Source organism: Cyclopterus lumpus, chromosome 10 (genome assembly GCF_009769545.1).
Source record: "Cyclopterus lumpus isolate fCycLum1 chromosome 10, fCycLum1.pri, whole genome shotgun sequence".
Lineage (NCBI taxonomy): Eukaryota > Metazoa > Chordata > Actinopteri > Perciformes > Cyclopteridae > Cyclopterus > Cyclopterus lumpus.
This window is the reverse complement of record NC_046975.1, coordinates 13,922,650-13,944,462: the sequence shown is the minus strand read 5'-3', so window position 1 is coordinate 13,944,462 and position 21,813 is coordinate 13,922,650. Positions and strand designations below refer to the sequence as shown.

Genomic DNA, 21,813 nt, shown 5'->3' with positions numbered 1-21,813 from the left:
GCTGGTTGTTGAGCTCATAATTAAAGTCTGCATAATTTACTCGATGCAGAAATATTGAGTAAATGAGAGGAAACCCAACAGCCCGTGGTTTCAGTCTTAATCTGTTTGTTATTTTCAGGATTAAAACATGGTGATAAAGGCAATCGAGGCATTCTACAAGGGGAACCAAATCTCACACAAGCTTCAAAGAAAAACACAAATTCAGCGTCTCATACATTCTCATAATATTTATTAGCCAATGAAAGCCAGCAGCAGCACTTTGAGGAGAAAGTGATAACCTTGTAAGCTTTAGTTCATCAATGGAAGCTAAAGCAGCTTTTAGAAGAAGCTAACTTCTTCAAAATTAGTCAAACTTTTAAGTGATGTTAAAATCCTTCACATCAATGATGCAAAAGTTAGGTTATTTGATATTTTAATCTTCATAAAATACCAAAGAACTGCAGAGCAATATAGATTGAAAGATTGTGGCTTGATGAGAGGGACAAAGTCACTGTGGATTCTGTCAAAACTCACAAAAGAGAGAAGAAAATGGAAAAAAGGGAAAGTAGGGGATTCGGAGAAAGTGGCTACTCAGCATGAGACCAGTGCATTCTGGGATGGATGGAGCATCAAATCAAATGTTAATCATAAGAGAGTTTAATATAAGTTCCTGCTGGTTAGCCGCAAACTGAGCCGTCTCATTCAGACACTCAAAATACACAAAATATTTATTGACCTCTAACATGATACTCATAATCTCACTCTGATTTTCCTTTTGTGTTCATCTGACTGAGGCAATGACAATAAAAGGCCTCTGATTGTTTGAAACGTATCCCTGCTGGTCAGGGTTACACCGACTCCTTCAGATAATAGACTGTAGGAATGACTGAGGAACAATAGTTATGTGCAACAGCCATTTCAAATAATAAAGCTGTGTGTGTGGTTTAACTTAAGTCTTTGAAGATATTTCAAACAAAAATATTATTAAATCAAACAACCTTGTGAAGTGGTGTGAGGAGTCCTATCTTAAATTAAACATATCTAAAACCAAAGACATGATAATTGATTTTTAGAAAACATGAAGTCATATCCATTAAGGGTCAGACAGTGGAATGTGTGCAATCTTACAAATATCTTGAGACAATTATTGACCCAAAAATGAATTTTAAAGCAAACTGTGAAGCCGTGTACAAAAAGGGGCACCAGCGTTTGTTTTGTTTGAGGAAACTCAAATTTCCACTTTGACAAAACCACGATGACCTTATTTTATCGTGCTTATATTGAATCAATTTTACCTTTTTCTTTGGTGTCATGGTTTGGAAATCGTTAAAGAACAGAAACTCTCTGCATCAGATTGTGAAATGGTCTAGCAGGCTGATTGGTGAGTCACAGCTGAGCCCAGAGTCCCTGAACACCAGACAGTTACAACGGATAACCGGCTCCATCTTAAAGGACGACTCCCACCCGTTGCACAGGCACTTTCAGCTTCTTCCTTCTAGATGGAGGTATTTTAATACCACGGTGTAGAACAAAGCCGTATAAAAACAGTTTTGTTCCAGCAGCCATCATTCAGGCGAACACATTATTATTATTACTTTGATTTGTGGCTTTGTGTACTATTATCAACATGTCTGTGTTGATTGTAATGTGTGTTGAGATGAATGCCTCACCATTGCAAACCAAGTCTACCTACGGGTACAAATAAAGTAACCTAACCAAACCTAAAATATACCAATATAGTGGTTTTAAAGTATAACCGATTTTTGGCAAAGTGGGTCACCTGATCCACTGAAATATCTGCTGGATGATTATTATTTTGTATCGACATTCATATCCTCATAATGACCTTTTCACTTCTAGAACCATTATGAGGTGGACCGTTGTTTTGAATGGATTTCCTCTGCAAATAGTGAGTGGATTTTCATGAAATTCAGTATATTCAATATCCTCTTAATTCTGACTCCCACTTCGTCTTTTTATATTTTATCCTGATGATTGTATCCCTGACACCTTCACTCTGTCCAATACTTTGGTTTATTACCAAATACCTGCAGATCTTTTGAACTTTAGTTTGGTTCTAATGAGGAAATGTTGACACTGCTAAATATCTGCATGTTAACATTAGCATTGTGACCATATTGTTGACCTTAACATTTAGGTCAAAACTTGATAGTGTAGCAAGTAAAGCTCAAGAGACAGAATATTTCAACTTTTGTTTTTAATACTTCTTTACAAGCCGTGCCTAAACTGAAAAATAAACAACTGCATATCCCTGTTAGGCTGAAAAGCAAATGTCGGCTCGACTTACTTGATTGGTCCAATCATTTTCAAAAACTTATTTCAATCAGCATGACAATTTTTCATTCAACAATCAAGACTTCTGTCAGCTCTCCATGTTAATGTACATAGTGTAATTGTGGCCTCCGGCATCTAATGTATATATGCACTGTGTGTGTGTGTGTGTGTGTGTGTGTGTGTGTGTGTTAGTAAAGTTTAGTCCAAAGCCAGTTGGGAGTGAGTGAATGAACTCTGGCACACCAAAGATGTTGCCATCAGATGTGAGTCAGCTGGGCTTTGTGTGCATGTCTCATCTGTATTTGTTCACATATGCATGAGTGTCTCTAGGATGTCTATGTGTTTGTGCACGTGATTGCGCGATGTGCACAAAATGTCAACAAAGAGGATGCGTTTCGTCTTGCGGTCTGTCGGTGCCCATGAGGAGTTCACAGGGCTTGCTTCTCCAAGGAGAAATCAGTCTCCATTTCTCATCTCAAGTAACAGCAATGTTGTGTAACCTTCAATTGCCTCTGCACAAGACGGACGGATAATAAGGCACCTTCTGTCACACACCTACACATGCAGTGTGTCACATTCACATGCAGCCTCAGCGATGCCTTCAGACAAGTCTTGACTCCTCTTAGCTCTTGGTAGAAGATTTCACATTGTATTTACATCCACAAAGATCAGTCTAACTGCTGTTGCTGAGTGTGTTCACATTAACCTTGAATCCTTTCCGAGGTCCAACAGGTTAGAACAAAGCTTTAAATATCCACCAGTTGACACAGCATCTAAACACTCTCAAAATAAATATTGTAGAATTAGTACATGTCTTTTTTTATTATGTTTAAATGTGAAATACCTGTAGAAGTAATATATTTAGCTACAGTTGTATATTTTGATGAAACTGTTGCAACATACTGTACTGAGAACAAGGATGGACAGCAGAGGAGTTGATGTTATAATATTATAAAGATATTATAGGGTTTTTGTTGTTACAAATGTCTCTCTGGTGATTTAACTAAAGGTCTGAATTGGAGACTTTCTAGCTGGACTAGTTCAACATTCTGGGGAATATGCTTATTCGCTACGTTGAGAAGTTTGATAGCTCTCTCTAAGATCAGCCGCTAGCTGCTGCACAAAGGCTTCTTCCACCCTCCACCCTCTCTAACGACTGACCACGTGAGAAGACAGCTGGAGAGACTCCACCAAGGCAAAGCTGCTTGGCATCAGCCCCAGGGCCCTGAAGACCTGCGCTATCCAGCTGTCTGATGTCCAGTTTGCTTACCAGTCTCGTGTGGGAGTGGACGACGGCATCATCTACCTGCTGCAACGAGCTCAGTCGCACCTGGATGGAACCGGTGGCTCTGTGAGAATCACTTTCTTTGACTTCTCCTGTGCATTCAACACCATCCAACCACTGCTGCTGAGTGAGAAGCTGCGGGTGGTGGGGGTCAATGCGTCCACCGTCTCCTGGATCACTGACCACCTCACAGGCCGACCGCACTATGTCCGACTGGGCCGTGTGCTGTCTGGGACGGTGCTCAGTGATGTTGGAGCCCGACAGGGAACTGTCCTGTCTCGCTTCCTGTTCACCCTGTACACCACTAACTTCCAGTACAACTCGGGGTCATGCCATCTGCAGAAGTTCTCTGAGGACTCTGCAGTGGTCGGGTGTATAAAGGATGGACGGGAGGAGGAGTACAGGGCAGTAACGGATGACTTTGTGGTGTGAGCCGGTAGAAATCACCTGCTTCTGAACGTGGCCAAGACCAGAGAGATGGTGGTGGACTTCAGCAGGAAGACGACGGCTCCACAACCGCTGAGAGTTCTGGGAGAGGATGTCATGGTGGAGGAGTACAGGTTCCTGGGTGTCTCCATCAACAACAGACTGAACTGGAATACCAACATCAACGCTGTCCCTGCAGTAGGTGGTGGAGACAGTGGTTCAAGGACTGCAACAGACTGATTCAAGGACAGATACAGGAGAACATTCCTGCCAACTGCAATTAGTCTGTACAATAAATCACCTCTGGCCAAATCCTCCTCAAACTGAACATCAATAAACCTTGCACCACTTTCACTTTATACTTTAGATACACTGTATACACTTTCCTTTTTTAAATTTATTTTTACATTTTCATTTCCTTATTATTTAAATTCTTAAATATAATATGTCCTGCCCTGCAATTTTATTATATTACATTGTATTGTATATATGTAAACATGTTTGCTGCTGCGTCAAGACATTTCCCCCTGGGGATGAATAAAGTAATATCTTATCTTGTCTTATCTTAGTTAAAGCATAAATCCCTATGAGGAGGTTGATGGACAACCGGCAAAGTCTAAAACAACCAGAGTGCAAGGTTACAGGGTTGCACAACAAAAATATGATTGTAGTCCCATTTTGCTCTTTAGGAAAAATAAATTATTTCAGGAGGGTGAAGGATGAGTGAAGGAGTCCTACAGCCAGAGGAAATATGCTGTTTTGAAGTCTGGTGGTATGGCAGCTGATACTTCTGTATCTCTTTTCAGACGGCAGCAGGGTGAACAGGATGTGGCTGGGATGGTGTAACAAGCTCCTGGCTGTCACATACAGGTTTCTCCCCCCGAGCACCAAAGGATGAGCACACTCGGTGTATATTTCGTAATATGATTTATTACTTAGCAGACTCTCCTGTCTCGTGCCTCCATCCCTATCCAACCTCATATAGGGCAGAGACAATCATCACTTGATCCCCTGCAGCTGAGGCCAATTAGGCCTCTTCCCGGCACCTGTTCCCTGAGCCACTCCTCCACACCCCTCCGCAGCTGAGCCTAACCACGCCCCAGCTACCACAGATGAGTTTTGTCTTTTAAAATCCCTTCAGCTCTTCACAGGCTCCTCTTCTCACCAATATCACTGATGCTCAGGAGACGGGTGCCAATGGTGTTCTGGGCAGTTTTAATCACCCACTGTAGAGCCCTCCTGTCCTCTGCCGTGCACATCACATTGGCGTTTGTAATGTTTCCAGTCAGAATGCTTTTTATTGCTCCTCGGTTAAAGTTGACAAGAACTTGGCACGGGAATTTTCCCTTCTTAAGTTTCCTTAGGAAACACAGCCGTTTATGAGCTTTCTTCCTCAGAACGGAGATGTGTGATGACAATGTGATGTTGTTTGTGATGCTGATTCCCAGGAACTGAAAGCTATTAACCATTGATGTAGACAGAGTTGTCTGTCTTCTCCTCCCTTTTTCTAAAATCAGCAATCTGCTCTTTTTACAGAACCATTCTTTAGTTAGCACACTTTCTTGATGGTGCAGTTGTCATAAAAAGTAGGTTACATAGTAAAGATAGTGAAGTTGCATTTCCTCCTACTGTTATATTTTAAATGTACCTGATATCCCACATATAAAACTATGCACCGCTGAATGTCACTGTGAGCAATATATCAGGTGGAATACCATGCAGCTATTTCAGGGTGATAAAGAGGGGCTGTGTTTCCCTTATAATGTTTGTATCAACATATTTAAGCTAAACATATGTTATATTTATGTGCCCTGCCAACTAGAAAAAATGCATATAATTATTAAGGTACAGCATATATTTATCTAAAAGTTTAAGTTGTTTGTGGTTTGCTCTCAAACCCCCTAAAAGTGGCAGAAGCATTTTCTGTTGTTCCACCAAAGTGCTCTTTCCAAATTCTAAAACAATGTTTCTTCATATATGAATATTCATCTGAGAGTAAAATTAGATGCCTGCTCTTTGTTTGCATGAGTGAGTGTGTGGTGCAGTCTTCTACTTCAAGAAGCAAGCATGTATGTGTATGAGAGGACCCTGCATATGTGAGTGTGTTCAGAAGGCTCCGATTGGAATGAATTATTTAGAGGAGAGTCTCTTTTACTTATCAACGGTCGACTGGCTGACGGCACGTACCGTTCTGCTCTTGAAGGCACAAGAGACTACCCTAATTCACCACCCACCATCCTGCAGTAGGCCCCCATGTCATCCTTCAGCCCCACACAAACTTTTCCCAGCATGCTCCAGTGGCCCACTGGAGATGTAACCCCCTTTGCAGCCTTGCTCCTTGGTAGACAGGGTTCACATAACTACTGAAGAAAGACGGCAGGAGACGGAGAAAGAAGGACAAGTATGAAGAGAGACGTGCAAGAATAAGCTGTTTTATTTCAAATCCCCACAAAAAAGTAAAACAAGTAAGGCATGTAACAAATCTATCATTATAAATGTTTGATGACAAAAAGCAAATGAAATGAGATCCAACAGGCACATGCGCTGTGATAAGTCTGTCATCTTGGAGTCCTGTTATCCAGGAGCCGAATGCTAACAGTCAGCGTCAACAGTGAAGACTCATGTAAAATATTCATTGATGTGGCCGGCTTAATAATATATTATGCCTCAGTTTAGCACCCAGAGCTTTGCTGTGCTCTGCTTTGCTCTGATTGCCTTACCGTACTTGGAGTCCAATCATTCAAGAAAGATGTACAGCTTTAAAATAGCAAGCTCACTCCATGACATATTTAGATTAAAATGGCTGAAGCTCTCTGTAGCAGCTGATTGGTGCATCTATCTCATTGTGTAAGTGGCATCCAGAAATGTCTTAGTTTAGGAGGATTGGGAGCGTTGGTGTAGATCAAATTTAAAAAATAAAGCAGTGTTGAAAACAATAACACACTTGTCTTATTAACTATTTAATTTCCTGTTAAAGGTTTGAAGGACAGCCCAATAAATTGGTATAGAGCCACTGAGGAAAATGACATGTATCACACACAAATACTGTCCAAATATAGCTGGAGTAGCTGGTTCTTTAGCTGATCTCTTCATTCTCTGGCAGCCATGGCACTGATGTGACCCTGTCAAGCAGCAGACTGAGACTGATAGGATACTATGTGTGGCTGTTGTAACACTGCTGCTGCATTTCCATATTTATAACTCAGCTATCCCATAATCCCCATGTTGTGAGATCCATGCTGCTGCGTGGCACATATGGATTCGCAAAACATGCACACTCAAGTCACTATCTTACTCTCTCTCTCTCTCTCTCTCTCTCTCTCTTTCTCTCTCTGTGTGTTTTCCATGCTCACTTCAGCAGGTGATATGCATAAATTGTTGTTGGGAGCGACAGGGTGGACCAATTCAAAGCAGAGGCACACAATTTGTCTGGAGGAGGAAAGGACTGTGTTTTGACCACCCTGAACCTTCAGTGTGTGTGTGTGTGTCAGTGCTGACAGGCACATTCGGATTCACCCGTGACCTTTGATAAAGAGAAAGCAAGAGGGATGTCAGAGGAAGAAGGGAGCTTCAAAGGAAAAATGCTTTGCTTTGCTTTCGCTTCGGTCACTTTGCCCAACGCACATCAGTATGTGGGATTGTGTGTCAAACTGTTTCCTCAAGAAGCACAGCAAACTATAAAGCTCACCAAGAACCTGCTGGGGTTATGGAAAATACTTTACTTACTACAAAAATGTGTTTCCTAAAATATTAGTTATTGGTTGTAATATCCCAAACTATCCATAGTAGTAGTAACTCTGTTTTAGATATGTGAAAGAGGAGAGATGGCAGTAGATGTCATTCATTTGTCCTTTGGTGACATTGAGCTGGATGTAAGGTGGCTCAATTAGCATGTCCAGTTTAAGGCACTGCAAATTAAGAAAATGCATGCAAATAGAAACAACAAAAGAAAAAGTGGTGCAAATGACTCAGATATGCAGCGCTTGTTGTTGTTTTTAGTGGAGTCTGAAGTTATCTCTTCAGATGGGCAACAACAAGCAGCAACTGTTGCTGGCCAGAGACAAACTGGGGACATTGTGGTCCATGGTCGGCATCTTAACCCAAATGCACCCGGCCACCCCAAAAACATTTATTTAATTTGGATATATTTTTTTCAAAATAACATTACTTTAAAAGTTTAAAAGGACTTAATATAATATTCAGTGCATGAATATAGCAGGAAATAACTATTTGCTATGTAAATATATATCGTGGAGTGATGTCGAATTCATTCTCTCCCTCCCTCTGTGCATATGAGCTCATAGCCGCCATGTTGAGAGCTGTTTAGAGGCAATAGAAATGTTCCCAAACTCATATATAGCACATTTAAAGTGTTTCATAATTAAGATAGATCTGAAAAGCAAACGATTAGAAAAGTAACATAGTAATGATAATAATACAAATATATTTAAATAGAAACTATTCTTTATTTACAAGTGGGTGCTGCACGTATTTTCTTTGTTTTATATTAATAAATGAAGACCATTCATTTCTCCCATCCTCTGATCGTGTGCACTCCTCCTCAAAATCTAATGCTTTGGACTGTCAGTGACCAGCGGCTAAAGACTCAATGAGTTAGAACTAATTCAAAGTCCTGACCACCTTCCTTCTCCAAGTGTACTCTTGTGATTGGGAGACCCAGCTGCAGAAGCTGGTCGTGAAATGTCGTACTCGAAGATGTATTCTGTGGGTGACTGAGCAATATTCACTCAGTTCCCTACACACGTTTTCTCAGAGGAGATTCCAGTCACAAAGTGTATCACTGTTGCCCCGGTCCATGCTATTGTTAACGAAACTTCCTCTCAAGATCACAGGTTTGTTATCTTAGATATTAAACAACAATCATCAAGTCTGTTATATGATGAGAAAACCGACACCAGAATCATCCATCTGTCAATGACAGATCTTTGAATCTTGTGCTGTTTGCTAAAACTAACACTTCCAGAAGTAAAAGAAGTCCACATTTGAAGTCTGTACAGACATGCAACAATCTTTTGGGGTATATTTGAAGATAGTATTTAATGTGATTTAAGTTCAACAACAACAGTTCAACAAAAGGACAGATTATTACAAATATGTTTGTCTACTGCCGAAGGTGCACCCATTGAAAATCCAATTTGTTTATTACAACGGTTATATTGCCTCAGTGTTAAAGTATATAAACCTATTCATTATTCATTTGATCAGACCTTCTCCGAGTTGCTAAACATCAGGAAGCATTAAGTGCAAGTGTTTTTCCATTAATTGTTTGCTAGTACAGTACAGACGATGCCTATAAGACATTACAATATCTTTCCATAACGTTTGCATAATAGCTTCACTATGGAGTCTGTTTGACTTCATACTTGACATGAAAAATGTTCCTTCTGGGCTTCTTCCTCCTATAATATATTTCCTATTTATTATATACATTTAGTCCTTTTTTCATTTCATCCATTTACTTTCTGCACACCTTACTCTGATATGGGCGACAGGGACGATTTCAGCAAGAGGCCGTTTACATCTGTGACAAGTGACTTCAGTATCATAAGAAACTGGAGCATCAGAGGAAGCCGTCACAGATAAAGCGAGAAGTTCACACAGAGTTTGAGTCCAGGACCTTCTTTATTATTAAATAACATGAGACAGTTTGGCTTTTAATGTCTTTTTACAAATTCAATCTATATTGTGCAATTCAAAGTGTTTCTGTATTGTAGGTTGCAGTGAAGTTGTAAATGTATGTGCAATTCTGATTATACTTAACGTGAGCACATGTGGGTGTAGCCGTAGCCAGTGTTCCTTCTCAGAAGCCATGCATAACTCTTATGTATTTTACAAACGTATCTACAGGAAAACACAGTCTGACCATAGCAAAAGCTAAAGGCAGCTATCAGAACAACATCATACATATTATTACCAGCTCTCAGTATTTGTTTTTAACTGAGACGTTATAGTCGAACACAGTGTCCCACTTTTCTCAAAAGTCTTTATTGCAGTATCTTAAAATGACAAAGTCCTACTGCAAAACTCAACAAGGTATTCAGGTTATTCTTTCTCAGCCATTTGAATGTCAAGAGGTTCTGCTTACTTCAATAATTACCTGACATTGTTAAACACATTGTAAAACACTGTACAATAATGGCAATGACTGAATGGATATTCTCAATAAAACACACAGAATGGAAATGCAGAGAAGAATAAAAACAATGGAAGACAAGAGACAGCTGTGAGATAAGCTGTCGGCAGTGGCAGGTCAAAACACAGGAGAGGATAAAACATGGAAAGAGAAAGGAAAGGAAAGCAGACTCTTTATAATCATGTCAGAAAAGAACACTGTGATGGGGGCAGAGGAGACAGCATGGCATGCACATTGAGAGGGAAAGGCAAAGATGTCGGAGTCTCAGAGAAGAGCGTGAGACACAGATGAGAGACACAATACCAGAAAAGGAGAAAGGAGACAGTTCTGTGTTTAATGTGAACGAGCTGCAGGAGGGATAATTCCCAAAGTAATTTAAGTGGGGAACAGAGACAGACAGAAGTAGACAAAGAGAGAGGGAACGAGACTGGACAAAGACAAGTTTCTCATTTGAAGAAGCTGATAAGTGGCTGGAGGAAGAGTCCCACTGTTCCCAACACACACACTGTCACAAAAACCCAGAGGAAGATCCTGTCGATGACCATGGCTACGTACTTCCAGTCGTCCTCCACCTGAGGAAAGAAAGGACATTTTGATGTGTGTATAAGTCATACATAATATCTCTATGGCCCACAAAGTCATATACAAAAGCACTCTCCTTCCAAAAATGAGCCCAGAAAACGTTGCTTAATGGTGATTGTAAAATGTGAAGTCACTGTGTTAACATTAGAGCTGAATTTATAAGGCGTGTGTGTGTGTGTGTGTGTGTGTGTGTGTGTGTGTGTGTGTGTGTGTGTGTGTGTGTGTGTGTGTGTCTTTGAGTTTGTGGGTTTCTGTGTAAAAGAGGCTGAGAGATCCTGCAGTGTTTAACACCATGGCTACTGGTGGAGTGGTGTTGTACAGTGTGTGTGTGTTTGTTCGTATACATATAGTATAGAGTATCCCTTGATCAGTCAGGTGTGGACAATAGGATCATGGCTGCACTGACCGTAATGCCATTGTCTGCTATTCTGCATGCATCAAAGAAATATCCCAGCTGTGTTACGAAAAGATGGAGCTGAAGCAACAAACATATCAGGGCCATCCAGAGGGTGCAGGAGGCCTACACAAAGCCCTCCATCTGCAACAAACAAGCAGCTTTCCTCTCCCTTCATAGCTCAGTGTAAATGCTTTCTCCACCTTTTTACTAAGCTAGGTAGAATATTCACACGCTGCAGAGATAACAGACATACAGTATTGCTTTGTTGTTGCATGTTTATGTTTATTTGTGTGCTGTGTACATTGTGGGGGCTTACTCTGTGCACACCAATCTGGGGACAACATTCTGGTCCCCCACAAGGTCACAAGGTCATTTTGTTTAGTTTAAGTTAGGTTTCAGGTTGGGGTTGTTGTTAGGGATCTCAGCCTCTGTGATGACCCTCTACATCGGCGATGGCTCGGAGGTTTTGTCTTTCCCTCGTCTTGTGCTTGTGTCCCACCCCTGGGCTTTACCGCAAAGCGAGTTCAACATAACCAGGGTATCTTTTGGTTATCTGGCTTCACTAACCTGCGATCCCACTTAACAATTCCATGAATTTGGTTATGAACTTAGTAAATCAACCCAGGGTTTCTCAATCTGGTGATGAGCATGTTCATATAAAGGGGCGTTGTTTTCAGCTCATGAACAATACCAAACATGGACGAGTCTGCTGTCAGCAGAGCAACACATTTTACAAATAAAGAAAATTGTCATTTCAGACCAGTACGCAGAAGTTAAACATGTAATTCAGGATGAGAGTAACGCAGTCAAATGAAGGAAGGACCGCTAACAAGAAATTGCCTACTGTGTGAATGCGTAAATGAACAGATCAATAATATAAATGCTTGAACATCTTTTCAACGGAAAAAGTAGACTCTGACATGTCTCACTGCAACACACAGCTCAGGAATCTGACATGACATTACAGCTGAAAGAATAAGGCTTAAAGTATTGTCATAAATATGTTATTTTACTTGATATGATCAAGTTAGACAACACTGGCACTGCCAACTCAACTGATAGAACACAATGCCGTATTGTTGTATTCATTATCATTATCAAACATGCTTTCGTACCTCTTTAGCTTTGTTGCGAGTCCTCATGTTCTCTGCGATGTACCGTACGCTCTCTATGGCTTGCTTGATCTCTGGCGACACCACGGAGAAGGCAACAATAGCGCTGATAGGCGAAGGAGCATTCAACGGCCGCGGCACCTTGGGCAACTCTGATTCCTGGGGCCCCTGGGTTGGGGGTGCCTGTGGTGGGGGAGGAGGAGGAGGAGGAGGTGGAGGAGGTGGAGGAGGTGGCACCATGGAGGGAGGGACAGGAGTCGGTACCTCTTTGCCTCTGTATGGGCACCTCCTGTTCATGTCCCGGTTCAACTCACCGTACTCCACACAGTTCATGGAGCCACCAGCTGAGGCAGCCGCTCCTCCTCCTGCCCCTGCCCCAACATCCAGCGCTACGCCCCCAGTTATACCCCCAACGCTTACACTTCCTGTGCCACTTCCTCCTCCTATGCTGTTCTTTCTCTTTTTGTTTCGCACGCTGCTCCCTCCTCTTCCTGTCCCTCCTGCAATACTGGCAGGGGAGAAGCAGCCCTGGTCGATGGGCCGCCTCATCAGCATCACCCTGGGCAGCACCCCAAGGAACACAGACCTCACCCACTCTGGCATAGTGTGAGTCATAGGGGTGCGGTAGTGGACATTCAGCACAAAGACAGTGATGACGATGCTGAGCGTGACAAAAATCATGGTGAAGAGGAGGTACTCGCCGATCAGAGGGATGACGAGCGACGTCGAAGGAATGGTCTCAGTGATGACCAGCAGGAACACAGTGAGAGAAAGGAGGACAGAGATACAGAGGGTGACCTTCTCGCCGCAGTCAGACGGCAGATAGAAGACCAGCACCGTGAGGAAGGAGATGAGGAGGCAGGGGATTATGAGGTTGATGGTGTAGAAGAGAGGCAGGCGGCGGATGTAGAAGGAGTAGGTGATGTCCGGGTAGATCTCCTCGCAGCAGTTGTACTTGATGTCATGCTTGTATCCTGGTGCGTCAATGATCTCCCACTCTCCACTTTCCCAGAAGTCTTTCAAGTTTACCTGATGAAATGCAAATGTGATGTCAATATTTTGAGGAAAATATATATTTGAAAAAACAACAATTTTTGTGTGTGAAAATTAAAAGAAAGTCTGTTTAAAGAGATAAAAGCAATGAATAGTTTAAATGTTCCTTAAATGTTCCTTCTGACCTTTGAGCCAATCAGCACGAGGTCGATCTTGGCCTTGTCATACGTCCAGGAGCCAAACTTCATGGAGCAGTTCTGGTAGTCAAAGGGAAAGTAGGTGATATCCATGGGGCAGGAGGATTTGAAAATAGCTGGAGGAATCCAGGTGATGGTGCCATCGAACTTCAGCAGAGCCTTGGTCTTGTCTTCCACAAGGAAGTCCCCGACAGCACTGTGAGAGATGTAAACGTCATATCAGTTAAAGGCTTTTTTCCCATAAAAGATGGATAAATAAATAGCATGAGCAATGTAAGGGAATAATGAAATAGTTCGAGGGATAACTCTGCACAGTTGTGTCTCTCATCATATAGGCAGGATAAACATGGAACTCTTCTTTAGCATTTGTGCACTAAAAACTTACTTGTTATACAAAACAATGTCCGGCCTCCAAATTTTATTGGAAGGAACTCGTATGAACTCAATCCCGTCGTACTCAACAGGGGCCCATTTCAGTTTGTAGTCATTCCAGACCTAAAACACACACACAACTTAGCATAAATAAATATAAAGTGTCATCACTAATGGCGTTACATAAAAGATAGAACTCACTCACGTGTCTCAGCCACAGATTGGTTTCCATAATCTGATTCACCTCATCCTGAAAAAAAGAGCTAATTAGTCACCAAGAAAAATGCTTTTATAAAACATATGATTTGTTTGTTTGGAGATGTTCATTCTCTCACCACTTTGACCAGTTGAGACATAGAGACCTCAAACTCCACTGTCACTGGATCGGATACATTCTCCACTGGTCGGATGAACTGGTTGTACCTCCTGAACAACCTCCGAAATAATCTGTCCTCTCCCTTCGATGAAAAACAGCCTGGAAAAAGAAAGAAGAAAAAACTGTTAATACTTAAATACATGGTTGTGTTTTCAGACATTCATACCCACCGTGGCTCTTTAGAGATCTGGCACTAATGAAACATAGATCAAGACAGACATTAAAATTGTATTGGAAAGGGTCTAATGTAATGTGTCGCTAAAGAAGTGAGGTATATGCATTTAAATGTCATTGAGTTAAGGGAATGGGGGATGATAAATCAAATGCCGGTTTGACTTAGGATGTGAAAAGTGCCCATACTGAGCTCTACATGCTGGCTGTGAAACTGAATTATATTTAAAAAGTCAACATTTTAAATTCAAAGTGTTTTCTTTCCTGTTAATTCTACTCTATTTGGTAAATGATTGTTCCCGAGTGGAGATGTTAAAGGTCAGTTCACCCAGTTGTATGTATAAAATATTTAAGGTGTTAGATACACACTAATAAATGACCTTGAGTGTCATTCTAGATGTCCTGTTTTTGTCTTTTCCAATGGCGGTATATGGGGACCACAGCAGATTTTCTACCAGACCACATCCACAGCAACCATAAATCAGGGTTTAAATCCTTGTTTGTGAGTCATAGTGGTCAAAAGTCAGGACATTTACTGCTTTAAATGTAAGTGGCATGGAGCCCCTTAAGACAAAAAGTGTAAGTTAATTTGACTTAACTTAAGGCCAGTCACAAAAAAATATTTCACATTACTTTCTGCTCAAGAAAATGTTCTAATGATACAGAGATGGTTGTTATGTTCTCACATCAAGCAGTAATTTCACCAGAAAGCCTTAAGACATGTTTCATTCTTTCAAAAGAAAGTGAGATATGTGGATGAAGCAAAGAAAGCCACAGGCAAAAACAGTCACATTGAATCCACATGGTCTGCAGAACAACATCACCATGTTCTCACTGTTCTCACTCACACGTTGTTCCTTCTGCAGAAAGACTAAGCTATATTTTCCAGTGGCAGTGGATATCCTAAGAAAATATACCTGGATGTCGAAAAACATGTATTAGTTAGATTTAGATGAAAGGACCCTTTAACTGTCAACTCTTTGCTCTGGATGGAGTGAAGGCTGTGAGAGAGCAAAGTGTGTTTCTACTTCCTGCTTACAGAGAGGGGAGGCAAAGCCTGCAAGCTTTTAGGAAATCTCCAAATATAAGATGCTTTAAGCAAAAAATAACTGTGTGCCGTTGGCGAGTGTGTCTGAAGAAGTGTGTGTGTGCAGGATTTGTAAGGCTGGACTAATATTGTGGAGCACTGCCACTAATAACACTGGTAGCCTGGTAGCATTCTCATCACCAGCACAAGCTCATAAACACTGTACCAGTGGCTGCAATGAACTCAAAATCCTCTCTACAGTACAAAGAACATAGAAAAACATGGAAATAAACATAATTGTTCAATTCCTCTGTGTCTTCATTCATATTTTTTAACAGCTTCCTTTCTCTGTTACTGATTTCTTAGTGGTAACTGGTACGTTACTTGGATTTCAAACTGCATACAATATTTAACACAGTTCCAAAACATCCGACTTGCACTTACCGAGCTGCGTGAACTATTATAGAGATGGAGGCAAATATGCTTCACCAAAAGGGCAAATGGGTCACAACCCATATACCCATAACTAGACACATTCACTGAAAAGGTTTGTTTCCTTGGCAACAACTAAATAAAACATGGCCCGTTAATGGGACACTTTCTTTTTGCGCAAGTCAGTTACCTCCCGACAAACCAAAAGCTCGTAAACATGATTTACCTGATATTTACCTTAACTGTAAATGTACTCTTCATCATCTTGGAAGATATCGTATCTTAATAATGTGTATGTCATAGAGTAATACTGAAACAATAGCACTGTGTATGTTTCAGATTAAATAGATTTGTACTAACAAATTTGCCTTAAGTTTTTCCAAGAGAAAGCTAACTAGCACACATTTGTGCCAAAAAAAACATGTACAAATAATACTTAGAAAATAAAACAGCAATGCTTTATTGCAGGCTACTAAACTGACCTAAGCTAGTATGGTTGGCCTTTAGTATTAGTAATGTGCATGTCTTCTACTCACAATAAGATCCTGTTCACATCCCTTGAATACAAATAATTTCAGTAGGAAGGTACTTTCATAAAACATCTTTTTTTAAACAACCTCTATGCTGAAACAAATATGTCATATTCAGTGTCTGTACAGTATAAGTCATAAAGCAGTGTGTCCATGTATTGTCATTGGGAGTACACAGAGAGGAATATCTTGCAGACTGTCTAGTTTCTCATTTTGGGAGGCTTGTTCAATTACTCATGTTGAAAAAGATCAGACTGGCTAAGGCCAGGGAAATAAAAATGTAATTGAAGTGCATTCCTGTTATTTTATTTGAGGGTCAATCTGAATCTGAAGCATATCAGGCAATAAAACACAGTGAACATATGTCTTAAGCTTTTTACATGTACAGGTTTTAACAACAACACTTTTAATTTAACCTCATTGGGGACTAACACAGCTCTGGGGTAAACTCGATTTACTGAGCTAAAGAATTCCATAACACTCACAACACTTACATAATCACAACATCTGGTGCACATACAACAATGACCAAACAAATGAGGGAGAATATGCAATGACCTTACGTATCCCCATATATTACACATGCAATTCAATTTAAATCTTTACCCCTCACTCCCCTACATTGTTCAAGTTCAGATGGAGCACACAGAGGGTGCTGCAGGCCAGCAGAGACATAAGCTATTCACCAAGTTCATTGAGGTAAATGAAAATCAGGCCACAAAGCTTTTTCCCATCATGTTTATTCCCCCAAACATTTTCTGCTACATAGCTTTCATCAAATCATCAGGATCGCCACCCCGAAGGAAGGTAATGTAACCGGAACTATTTGGGGGAGGAAAATAGGAGAAAAAACTGATTTTATCTTACTTACTTTGATCTAGGTTTTTTGTCTCATTCTAACAGGCAGAATTGTCCTAAGAAGTTAACTAACTAAAGATTAATTTGAACCTGTCAGATCTAGTTATCTATGGGTGAGACTTTTGCATTCGCAATACTGCTTCAAAACTCTCAACAAGTTTTCTGAGGTCACTGGCATAGAAGAGTTGAGTCTTAAAGCTTAATGAGAGGGCCTCCCTCCTGAGACACATGGGTAATTTCAGCTCTTGGTACCTGCCTTGAAAACTGCCCGCTGCTCCCTGATTCGCTGCACACACAGAGAAGTTGTGTAAGCCTCTAATTGGGATAGTGGAAACCAGGACAATTATAATCAGTCAGTTAATTGGACCTTTTGTTCACTGTGACCAAAAAAATGAAGCCAACATTGGTTTTTTTCTCTGTTGGCACATTCACTCCTCTAATGCCCTTTTTTGTTCTGCCACTGAAGATCTCAGACTTAATTTAAAGGAAGTTCATTATAACCTCTGCCCTTTCACCACAGATAATTCTGCACACACACACACTGCTCGCTGTACTCTGGTACCGAATGTTAGGATTTAATTTGTGTGGCTCAAAGAGAATTTATAAGTTTGCCTGTGAAAGTGACAGTGAGTGAGTTCAAGTTAAAATCCAGAGCACATGTAATTCCAACTGATCCAGCTGTGGAATTGTATTTTCCACATAATAGGTTCTTAAAGCTTTGATATATTACACTAACATTATGTAAATGTTATAGGAAAGTTGACATCTCTAGCAAAATTCACATTAAGGGACTGATTATTTTTAACACTTTAAAAAAAAGAGAATTAATTATTCTGACCGTTCCCGGAGCAGGAAGTATTTTTCTTTGAGCCTGCCTGAGGGACTGGGGGAAAATGCATGACCCATCCTCCACCAAAAATAACCATATGTTCACACCAAAGGTAGATAGTATTGGAGAAAATAAAAAAGCAATGGCTGACCCTCTCCAACCATAACATTCAAATGCGGACCATGACTTTTAAGGCTTGGTCCTCTGACCCCACTTTCCTCGTTGAGGGAAAAAAGCAAACAACTAGCCCAACTGTCCTAGAGTATTACAAAAGTTACCTATAACGATTCCCGTATGAAACAAGCATTTAGCACAGAGGGAGATTCATCATAAAATAAAAAACAAAATGCAAATCCTCCTTAGAAATGACAATATCATTACAGAAGCTGTGTGTGCACTTCAGTAGAATATGAGTGCATGACAGCCACTCCTCCTACCAAACAAAACCAACGACACATCACACACACACACAAACACATCACAGCGCGCACATAGCCAAACTTAGCGACACATGCATATTAATGATCGTTTTCACAAATAAACCAGTGGAAGCAGCAGCCAAAATAATATCAGTGGGTACAGTGGTTATGTTCACTGTACAGTGGCTCCATCCACTTCTTCTGGCCAAATTAACGTTATGCAGGTTAAAGTTGAACGTCCCGCTAAAATAATAACACATAAGTCCCTCCCCAGTGCTTCCACCCCCGCTCAGTCTCATAAATAATAAACAGTGTCTAAAATAAGACTAATAGTATGCAGCCATGCTAGCGGATCTGTGAGGCTGTCTTTGGGCACGGCGGTATTTTCGAGCTGAATGCTAATTTCAGCATACTAACAACCTCACAGTGGTTCTAGAGAAAGCCAGAGCATCACCAAAGGCATTAGGATAGGATACATCGCCTGGGGATCATGACTGCCAATCCATCTCATAGTAATTTCAATATTTCAATATGTGCCAAAGTGTTGAACCAACCAACATCGCTATCTAGAGCCACACTGCTATCTACCCACCAAATGTCTCTTGTCTCTCGTGTAAATTCATTTGTCTCAAGCTTCAGATTAAAGTTTGTAATCACTGTAAACAGAAATGTCTTTGCCGCTGATGATGAAAATCACATGATGCAGCTTGCCAATCATATTTCACTGCACCAGATATGCACTCTTTCCTTCCCCTGCCTTTTGTGATGCAGCAACTAAATAATGAGCTTTTGCTCTGAGGCGGATCAAGCAGTCATGCATTTCACCCTTAAATAACCACATTGATTTAGAATTAGCAAGCCAAACAGTAAGTCTGTCCCGTCTCTCGTGTCTACAGGAGCCCAAAGCTTCAGAAAGAGCCGTGGCCTGTGTGAGGCTCTTTGATCATGCATGTGCTTAACAGGCTGAGCCTGGCAGCGAGCAGTGTACAATCTGAAGAAACTAATTACCCTCCAATAATACACGGTTGCCAGTGTGTGTGTGTGTGTGTGTGTGTGTGTGTGTGTGTGTGTGTGTGTGTGTGTGAGTGTGTGTGTGTGTGTGAGAGTGTGTGAGTGCATGGAAAGGAGACAGAAACAGCGCAGAGAAGATAGAGTAGGAGAGCAGTGACAGCGTGAGGAAGCAGGGTAAAGCTAGATGCCGTGTCTTCGCTCTCCAGGGTTTTTGATGGCCTGACTGCGACATGCTGAGTGACGCACCACAGGATCCACCGTGATTACTGCATGTGCTGTGACCATCCCGTTAAGCATATGCGTGTCTGAGGGCTTGTCTACAGTATATAGTGTATGTACTGTGTGTACGCACACATTCCTATTTATGTACAGTATGTCCGCTCACCGTTGATGTGATTCACTCTGATGCATGAAATTCAATGGATCCTTGCCTCCATGCTTTCATCTCAGAAAATGTGAGTTTTTAGGACAGAATGTATTATAAAATATTGTAAGTAAAAGAGGACAATTCTCCAAATGTAACTATGCTCTAATGGGACAAAAGAATATTTAAGTACCCCAATGCTAAACTATGTTTTAACAAAAAACAAAACTTCAGCCAAATGCTGAGAACAAGATAGACAACATCAGCCCAATAATGGCTTTACTTTATAGACATGGGCTGTTAGTAACACTAGATATATATATATATATATATATGTATATATATATATATATATGTAGTGTAGTTTGAGTTCAGCATAACCCTTCCCCCTTCACATTCTCTTTTACATTTCTACGTGTGTCTCACAGACAGCAAGGGGAAGTTCATCCCCTGTAACTTAAGATCCAAAGAGTGAACGCAGTCATCAACACAAGCACCAATGAGATTCCCCAAAATTCAGATGCTGCTCATGTCATTTGAACTCATCCAGTGAATTAATCCACAGCAGATAGACGGATCCACAGACAGCGAGGCAGAAAAGAGGGAAAACGAAGTGAGAGCGCCTTAAGGAGATACTCAATACTCAGCCATTCTCCAGGAAAGGTGTGTGACAGATTCAACAATGTGTTTCCATGTGACTGATTATTAGCCCTAACAGCTGAGATTACCATATGTTTAATTGTAAAAATAGCTACAGATTATCAGGTTCCTTTTACAGCAGCAGCAGCAAATATATTTATGTATTTTGCCCTCGTTTCAAACCATTAGGAAAAATGTCTTTCTCACAATTTAAGTCACAACACAATAAGTATTCATGAGATGAACTACACCTAAAAATTGGCCACATTTAAATATTCTCCTGAAAGTGCAAGTGGCACTATGAACTGTTCAATCCCCTCACATATAGTGGATAAATCTATTTCCTTCCTCGGTCAAGGAACCAGAAAGAACTAGAAAGTAGCTTTTCGACCCATTCAGGGAAGATAAGCAGCTGCCCGATCAAATTAAACATCTAATCTTCGTCCCGACCCTCACCTCCAGCCTCAGGCACTGAGCAGTGGAAAAGCAATATGATAATGGCCACGGTAGATCAGATGACTTGTTAGCTGTAGTTTCTTTTCAAGGCAGAGTGAAAAGCTAAGGCAGCAGAAGCTTTTCAGTTTCAAGCACTTGCTCATTCCAAAGGTCTCTCAAGATGACAATGAAGCTGCCCGACAGCTTCCTCCTGCTGGAGTTGACTCAGGATATGCTTGAGAGATTACATTTCCCATATTAATCTGAACATTTAGAGGATCCAGTACGAAGAAGGGAATTCTTAAAGAAAGAATGTTAGGCAGTGATATTTTCTAAGTCAATGAAAAATGGCTGAATGGCTAAATAGATCAATAGAGGGCTTACACTGTTGAACTACTAATGCAAGACACTATGACTTTTGAACAAGAGACCCTGAAACATCCTGTGTTCTTTTTGTAGTGAACTGAAATCATTCTTCCTGATCGTGGTTGAGCAAAGTGTGTCACTTTGACGAATACAGCAGGCTAATGGGTGAGGGCTTCAGCACTCAGCAGGGCGACATGGCAAAGCAAGGCGTGGATGATGCTGGGCTTATTTCAAGTCTCAGAGTACACCAAAGAGATGTTCAAACTGAACAAAGACTGCAGACCAGTGAAATAAAGAGACCATCATCACTCTTGAAAATGGCAAAGACATTGGATGAAAACACAAAAACATCAGATTCAACATGCAATGTTTTAATATGGACCTATGAGAACGAGGCTTAACTCCTGTCTCTTAATGAACCATCAAAGTTTAAAGTTGTTGCGACTGGACTTCTGGACCAAGACAACAAACACACAAAGCTACTGCCAAACATGCCGATAATAAATCATGGCACGACACAGGAGGCTGCGTCCTTTCTCTCCCTCCATTCTAAAGCTCATTTCA

At 40.9% G+C, this 21,813-nt stretch overlaps 1 protein-coding gene across 1 annotated transcript; it reads right to left on the bottom strand.

The window, feature by feature from the left end:
• Window positions 1-10,585: 10,585 nt before the first annotated feature.
• Window positions 10,586-14,163, bottom strand: LOC117737365 (neuronal acetylcholine receptor subunit alpha-3-like). The gene is made up of 6 exons (XM_034543284.1): window positions 14,128-14,163; window positions 13,998-14,042; window positions 13,806-13,915; window positions 13,409-13,616; window positions 12,234-13,259; window positions 10,586-10,711 (listed from the first exon to the last, which is right to left on the bottom strand). Exons 1-6 carry the CDS (start codon window positions 14,146-14,148, stop codon window positions 10,586-10,588), a joined length of 1,536 nt encoding a protein of 511 aa, XP_034399175.1. The 5' UTR covers window positions 14,149-14,163.
• Window positions 14,164-21,813: the final 7,650 nt, after the last annotated feature.